Below are 8096 nucleotides of genomic sequence, written 5' to 3' on the forward strand. Positions count from 1 at the left end.
TTGAAAAATAAATTTCAACAATTTCCCTGAGGTTTCCACCAAAGGGATCAATAAAGTTCTGTTCTATTCTATTCTATTCTAATAAGGGTTGTTTATTCTCCCAATAGACTGGAGATAATTGCAGTTATTTCTAAATTAAGAAATATGCTGAAGAGTGCAGTTAGTATCATGTTATCCAGCTGATTACTAATTTATACCTCTTTGGCTTTTAAGAGAATCGTTTTGCGCCAAGAAGACGACAGTACAACCAAAAATTAGTATTTGCTCAGTAAACCTAAAGTCGCTTGAATTCTGATAAGCTCTCACACAACTGCAATTATGTAATTTATGACTCCTGCTGCACTGCTTTGATTTAAATTAGTCTTTATTGAGTTCTGTATCTTTCTGATCATGAAAAGAAGATGATCCAAATACCCACCTCTGCCATGTGCTGTTTATTAATAACTGGCCCACATACCATCACCCCACTCTGGTTTCTTGTTGGTCAGCTGTGTCCTGCACTCTTGGCTTGTGTAACAAAGGCAACCAGCACTGAGGATCTCCAACTTCATGCCATGCTGTGGCACACAAACTCAATCCAACAAGATTACCAAGCTTCATTTACGTGCATTTAAAGTGCAGCTGCTGGAGGTGAATCAAAACAGTGATCAGACATGAGTGATGATTTAGTAACTGCACAGACAAAAGTATGTGACACCTCTTTTTATTTAAATAAAGCTTTATTATACACCCACAGTATTTACAAAGGTGCGATTTAGCTTGCAACATAAAGTGATTGAATTCCAAATTGTAGCAACTCAAGTCAACGATAGATCTCCGTGGAAATATACCAGGCTGCCACCGGTAGACCAATGGTCCTTGTGAAAATATACAGTGGAGGAGATGAGCTCAGGTTGTCAGATAATACTTTTAAAATATTTCTTCTATTTATAGTTTTGTATTAAAGTGTTTACAATGCGTATTGGCACCTACAATAGCAAAATCGAATTGAATCTCCGTGCAATGTACTTCAAGTAACGCATTGCTCTATAAAACAATAAAATCCAGCAGTTAGGAGGAATTCTTAAAGATGCAGCTTCACTAACAATATGAACACAAGCCCAAATAGTATAAAATAGATTTGATCTATTTTATTCCCTAAAAATGCAGTGCTTGAAAACACCATTCAGCAATCTTTTACCAACGTAGTCTGATCCTTTCTTTTTCACTTCAATTTAATATACATTCCTCATGCATCGATGGTAACTTTCTCATTTCCAAATCACCAAGAGAGAAAATAAACCACATCAGCTTAACCCAGAGTTTGGTTCTAATGAAGTTTGAAACTTAAGCATTTGGATAAAATGAACGCACGAACATGAGGATGGTCACACACTGAATGACTTCCTCCCTTGACCTTTGAAATCCTCAACTCTTGACCACCTCCAAACTATGGTAATACAATCAGTTAACTGAGTGAGCCCTTTATTGTGGAATAAAGTGATGGGCTACTTTGTTATGAAATCGAAATTTAACAAGTTCAATTCATGCCCTGACAGTGCAACACTAAAAATGTCTACATTTTTCTTTTTGTTACTTACATCCATGCATCAAAATGTATATAAACAAAGGCTAAAAGTCCACAAATAAGCATGAAACCCACAGACGATGATAAATGATTTGCAATATTTTATTCTACAGCCCACCAGTGTAATTTTTATTACGAATGTACATGACAGGAGATGATCATCCTCACCTTCAGAAGATAAATCACAGAATACTCAAAACTGAGTAGGGAAACTTCTACATTTGTTGAGAAATTATTCTCACCACAGTAGTAATCAATTAGGTTATTATGACTGTGACCTCATCTGATTCTGACATCTACCTGGCATGTCATTTTTATTTTGCCGTCTATTCAAAATATAAAGCAGCATTAAATGTGATCATACGAAATGCCATCTCTTAATTTATGAATCCGTAACATAAATCTAGAATAGACTATTTATCCAATTTAAAGTTGTCGTTACCTGACATAATCTGTGACAGTTTTGTTGTCAGCGCAGTCACAGAACCCTCCAGCTATTCTGTGGAGTCACTCAGGTGTGCTTGGTTGTGCAAAGTTTGATTGCTGGGCTGTAAAATAAGGCATTATGAAAACTGGCGGGCTAAGCTTCAATGTCCAAAAACACAATTCTCACAGCACATCAACCAGTTTAAAGCTAAACCTCCCAAACCTCAGTCACCTGAGGCAGCACTTCACTAGTGAAGAAATGACATTTTTCCTTTTACGAAATGTTGCACTTCATAACGTACAGCAGCAACGCTCTTTTAACGTTCCAAAATATGGCACCTTTAATTTGAATCCCATTAAAACTGTAACAATTTGCATAACCGCTGCTAAATAAATTAAAAAGAATGAAATGAATTTTGCAGCTATAGCACTAGTGTATGTCAAACAATATATTAAATCTTGCATTTGAAATAAAAGCAAATGGTAAAAGGCAAAGACTGTGCTTTTCTAGTCTAGTATAACCAGCTGATCCCAGTGCTGAAGTTTACAAGATAACGTGTCAGAGAGGCGAATAGAGCAGCCTCAAGTGACAGTCGGGCTCAAAGGGCCTCTGTGCCTTTAAAAAACATAAAAGGGTATTTTAAAAATAATAGTCGACTCTCTAATACTGGTAACATGGCGTTGCAATGATTTACTATTCTGTTTACATAAATACAGCTTGTAACTGTCAAGAGCAATGGCGAGTTCCTTCTGCTGAAAGAGGACACCTGAAACTGGAGGTAGACAGAAACGGAACACATAACACAAGGAGACGGGAAATAAGCAAGAACTTGTTGTGGCAGGAATTCCGACATTATGCTAACGAGAGTTAAATGTCCTACATCTTCAGTAGCCGCTATGACGTCTATGTAGCAGTGGAGACTTGATGTAGGGGCTGTCTAAGCCGCTTCATGCAGGTTTGGGTGTATAAAGGGAATAAAGGTTGGTATGGTTTAAGGCCAGATGAAGACATACAGTTGCTGAGATCACGTCTGGTGCACCTCGTGAAACATCAGCTCTCGTGGGATACGAGTCTCTGGGCCGTAAAGCTTGCTGGCTCGCCGCTCAAACGCAGCGACGTTCTGCTTTACAACTTCATCGAAGAACATGGTGGCTAACTGGGAGTGCAGCAAAGAGCGGAACTCAAAGGATATCTGTCAAAGATACAAAATGTATTATTTTTTTAGAGAGAGACAATAGGGGAGTCATGACATAACATAAGTAGAAGCAGGGCTTTTACTGGATAGAGAATTTTTGGTTTGAAAAAATATATTAACTAAGAATTGAGACATATATGTTTAACCATTTTGTTAAATTAGCATTTCAATTACTCAGGCATCATGGACATTTGTGCTTATCAAAAGGTCTGAAATAACAGGAGAATGCTTAGATTTAAGGTAAGGTCATATAAGGTAACACAGATTCATTTCTTTCACTGTGTTAAGTCACCCCCCAAATGCCCACTATGAACCAGGAAAAACCTTGAGAAGCTGGATATAATAGTTGAAACAGAAACTGTCTGAAATTTTGGAAAAATATGCTTATTTGGTCTCTTGACTGATACCGTTCTAATATCTATGCAATAACTAAGAATTTTAAGCTTAGCTTAAACCATGAAAACAGTGGGACCAAACATCATGTGTGGAACTACTATCTTGGTATCCTGTTGACAATAGTCTCAGGAAATAGTTCCACACATGAAACCACAACCTGTTGTTTTATACTTCAGCTTTTGTACAGATTAAACAAATTGAATTTTGTGAGCAATTAATACTTAGCTTTCTGGACTGAGCCAGGTGAGCTGCCTCACTGTTTTCTAATCTGAATGCTAAACGGAGTCAGCTGACTTATTTACTGTACAGGCTTGAATGGTATCAATCTTCCGAGCAAATTATAAGAAAGAGATTTTCCCGAAATATCCAGCTCTTCCTTTAATCAAGGTAATTACAAAACATGCATCAAGAGAGACAGAGGGTCTAATGACCTGTCAGCAAACCACAGCATGAAACAAGCTCCAGGCTACTTACAGAAAAGTCTACCGTGCAGGTGCGAGGGTAACCGGGAATGCCAGGACTAAAGCGCCATATCGTCTCCAGGTGATTAAACAGCTTTCCATCTGTACAGACTGCCTAAAATTTAAAGACACTCCGTGATTAGAAACCAGAATACAGAGAATTAAGTGCTCGCTGACATCAAACATTTAAACTGTTGTCATATTTTAGCAATATAAAATCCATTTCTATTCAGATATTACAAGAAATATCAGATGTACTGTCATCTACAGGACTAACAGTCACCTCGGCGACTGGTACTTACTTTGACGAGATGAGGCCTAACACTAGTGATCATAGACGTGTATCTCTCCACCACTGGAGGGAATCCCACTTCAAGCTGGGCTTTGGAGTGACCAGCTCTTTTCATGATGGTCTGGGACTTCTTACACCAAGGTACAAAATGCTTGTATTCGTCAACATTAGCCACCACATCGTACATTTCCTGCATAGAAAACCTACAATAGCAAACATTAAAAGGTTAAAGGATTATTATTTTAAAAAACAAACAAAAAAAACGTATAAAACAGAAAATGCTGCCTCACACTGGAAACTTACCCAAGTATCCTACGCTCGGAGTACTCCTTCCTTTTGTTGGTGAGGCTGATGAAGTTTCTGCTTTGAGGAACAGTTGTCATTACGTCCCAGTCTTGAAGGCAAAGCACCCTGGGAGTTCTTGTCATCAAAATGCCACATGACGACAAGTGTCTAAAAGGTAAGGGGAAACGTTCTGTCAGACACTTTCTGGAAAGAGCACAATTTGCCACAGGCGCAGTATGAAACAAAAAAAGGCCCACTACATTCCAGCTTCCAAAGTCAGTGATCACACACAGCACACTGGACCAGGAGGTTATAGAAGGTCTATGTTGTGAGTGTGCCAGTACTTTCTGAGTTAGGCCTTTTATATGACTAGCAAAACACTATGTAATGTAACTTGTGCTTCTTAAAACAGTCAGCAAAATTGTTCTAGTACATCACCCCTATAATCTGACCTAATGTATTTAGACCACTAATGCAAGTGATCAGAAAATGTCATCATTAGTTAATGGGGGCAATATTGCCTTAAAACACTTTGACAATAGGACAGAAACAATGGACTTTCATTGTCTGCCAGGGTGGAAAGCTGCTTTTAGCTCACCAAAACATGAAAACATCCAACACATGTTTCTAGTAAAGCACTCCACCCAAACAAACACAGTAATTAAAAACAGGATTAAAAACAGTGGATGTGTAGGGCTTAAACCTCATGAGTCACTTTGTAGAGTTTAGTGGTGCATATAGGAAAAAGGACTCCTTAAATCCACAAAATACATGATTTATAATGATGTGATTGAAATTCTAAAAAAAAAAAATCCTTTCTGACTCACTGTCACCATAAACAAAGTCTGCTTGTTTGGAGATCAAATAAACTGCCTCTCTGCTCTGCTAATGCCATTTCTGCTTCTTAGTAGTCAGTTGTTACTAAATACAGTAAATAATGTTCGTTGTATTTCCCCGTTTTATATCCAAACCATAACCACACTTTACAGTATACAGAATACAGTATGTTTTTTGATGCATGGTTTTATTTGGAGGTATTTATTTTCCACCTACTGGTTGTCCTCCTTTGTTGATTACAATGGGGGCACTGGAATTTCCCTGTTTAATGGATTAATGAACTGAACTTTAAATCAGAACTGAAACATTTTAGCAATGCTTTTTGCTGTTGTGTCATTAAGAATGTAATACCTCAACACATCAGATTATCATTGATATCATATTACATACTTGTTTTATTTGTACAAACATCATGAACTATATGATATCAATGTTGTGTTTTTTTATCAGCAGTAAAACACTCACAGAGCTGCAATGATAAACCGATGAGTTGTCAACAATTTTGATGATCAATTTATCAGTTTGAGTATTTTATAAGAAAAAGTTCTTGATGATAACATTTTCTGGTTTATTTATTCCTTCATGACAGTAACTAAACATCTCTGGGTTGTGGACAGATCAAAATGTAAGGACTTCATCTTTTTTACCAAACAACTAGTCAAATAATAGAGAAAATAATCAAGATTAATCAACAAGGTAAAACAAAAAAAATCGTTAATTGCACCTATATAATTTTATCCAAGAAAACAATGAAGCACTTTATAATTGTAATGCAACTGTGAGTATTTTGTCAGTATCGTGACTCCACATTATACAGCTCCTCCTCTAAGAATCGTCACACTTTCGACATAAATACATAAAAACATAAATAAAACGATCGATCCCGGTAACGTTAGCTTGTGACCTTCTCGATATAAATCATATGACTCAGTGTCGTCGGTGTCAGTGCCTGTGTACTGAGTGACCAGCTGTGTGCCACTAGCTTTAATAATAGCCTCTGCTATCTCCTTGACAGGCTCACCTGATGTTTTGTCGCAGGCATCCTTTGGGCACCGTCGTCCGACACGAGCGAGGAGAGCCCACGGTGGCGATCTGGAGAAAGTCACTGAATGTGCGCACACCCATGGGTAACCTCCGGGCACCGGCTGTGGCTGCCATCAAACCAGCCACTCGAGGAAGGGAGTTGCTGGGTTTCAGAGGCTAAGCCCGGGATCTGGTCCAAGACCGAGGGAGGCAGAGAGATTCAAGGTCCCAGTCTAAACCCCTTCTGCCTCAGCGCGGGTGTATCGATAAACACGTAGCTTTAGCTAATTGATTATCTTCACTTGGACGGCGTCTCCTGCCGCTTTCGCAGCTGCGAACGTTGCTAGTGACGGTAGTCAGCCGCTAACGTTAGCTTGGTTTCATAAGAGCCCGACCAACGGCGACGTACGGCCGCGTTCTTCTATTTTTTCAGCTCTACTCACATCACTCCGCGTCCCGAGTCTCAAACTCGCACCAAAGTTGAATTATTTCGTTAACTTTTGCCTTTGATGTTGTCAAATTCCGCCTCGCCGCGGACGACCTTCTGCTGCTAAATAAAACGCCGGTGGGACAAATTGTTCCTTTCTTCTGTGGGCCGCTCGGTTCAGCCCAACGCCTCTCACAGGAAATGCTGCCTCTCGCTGTGCTGGAGGTTAACAGCAGTTCAAAAATAGTTTTCCTTTTCGTTTCATTTTTATTTTGTTTCGACACAAAGTAACAAAACAGAAATATAATTTTATTTTCACTTAACATAATATTCGATTCAACCAGTTCCTGTACCGCTACATTAGCAAAAATGCAGTGACTACATATATGGTCAAAACTTAGATTGAAAGGGCAAATCACATAAATGCTGTGCTGTCTTTACATATGTATTTTATATGCTTATAAATTGTATGAGTATTTTTTTATTTTCAAAAACTTTAGGGTGCGTGTGTTGCCTGAAAGTTTCAACACAAATAAATTATTATTATTACTATTTTTATTATTATTATTATTAGTAGTAGTAGTAGTAGTAGTAGTAGCAGTATTACTTTTCACTGTAGCTATTTTGACACAAAATTGTAGCCAAACACAGGTGTTAATAATGACATTAATTAAGGCTCTATACCTAAATAATGTGATTATAAACACCTGTTTTTGCCTACTGTCTCATGTCAAAATGGCTGCTGTAAAAAATCTGGTTACTGCTACTCTGCTAAGGTTAACAAGTTAGACTAGCAGTATTACTTTTCTACATATTTTATTTCTAAAATAATAATAATGATAATAATTAAGCTTTAGTTGTCTTGTTAGGTGGTATAATATTTAATTTTTTAAGGGTTTTGAGTTTTTAAATTTCAGAAAACCGGAAAAATGAGCTTTACCTTAGCAAATGGCTAGTATTAGCTAGCCTGAGTGCAATATCGCCTTAGTTTGTTTAACCATGCTGTTTGTATAAATAATTTTTAAAACAAAATAAAATATGACAAATTCAGATCTTGTGGGTTTATTTAACATATTTAAACTCATATTTTAATTCAAAATGTAATATCTTAATTTAGCAAGTTAGGTCACGTGCTGCCTGCTTTAGTAATGTTTATTGCAAGATTTTTAAAAAGAGAGAGAGAGAC

At 37.6% G+C, this 8096-nt stretch overlaps 1 protein-coding gene across 1 annotated transcript; it reads right to left on the bottom strand.

Annotated features, from left to right (window-relative positions):
- Window positions 1–687: 687 nt before the first annotated feature.
- On the bottom strand, window positions 688–7064 carry coq10a (coenzyme Q10A). Its single transcript, XM_008293568.1, has 5 exons — window positions 6482–7064; window positions 4642–4791; window positions 4349–4541; window positions 4060–4161; window positions 688–3186 (listed from the first exon to the last, which is right to left on the bottom strand). The coding sequence occupies exons 1-5, from the start codon at window positions 6616–6618 to the stop codon at window positions 3019–3021; spliced, it is 750 nt and encodes a 249-aa protein (XP_008291790.1). The 5' UTR covers window positions 6619–7064; the 3' UTR covers window positions 688–3018.
- Between the last annotated feature and the right edge of the window lie 1032 nt (window positions 7065–8096).

The sequence above is a fragment of the Stegastes partitus genome, unplaced genomic scaffold (genome assembly GCF_000690725.1).
Source record: "Stegastes partitus isolate 25-593 unplaced genomic scaffold, Stegastes_partitus-1.0.2 Scaffold20, whole genome shotgun sequence".
Classification (NCBI taxonomy): Eukaryota; Metazoa; Chordata; class Actinopteri; family Pomacentridae; genus Stegastes; species Stegastes partitus.

What these genes read in the sequence shown, in the direction of transcription:
- coq10a (XM_008293568.1), bottom strand. Translation starts at nt 6,618, where the DNA reads ATGGCAGCCACAGCCGGTGCCCGGAGGTTACCCATGGGTGTGCGCACA. An exon ending in TGCCTGCGACAAAACATCAG is followed by an intron (nt 4,792 to 6,481) that starts GTGAGCCTGTCA and finishes CTTACCTTTTAG; the next exon opens with ACACTTGTCGTCATGTGGCA. An exon ending in CCTGCACGGTAGACTTTTCT is followed by an intron (nt 3,187 to 4,059) that starts GTAAGTAGCCTG and finishes TATCTTTGACAG; the next exon opens with ATATCCTTTGAGTTCCGCTC.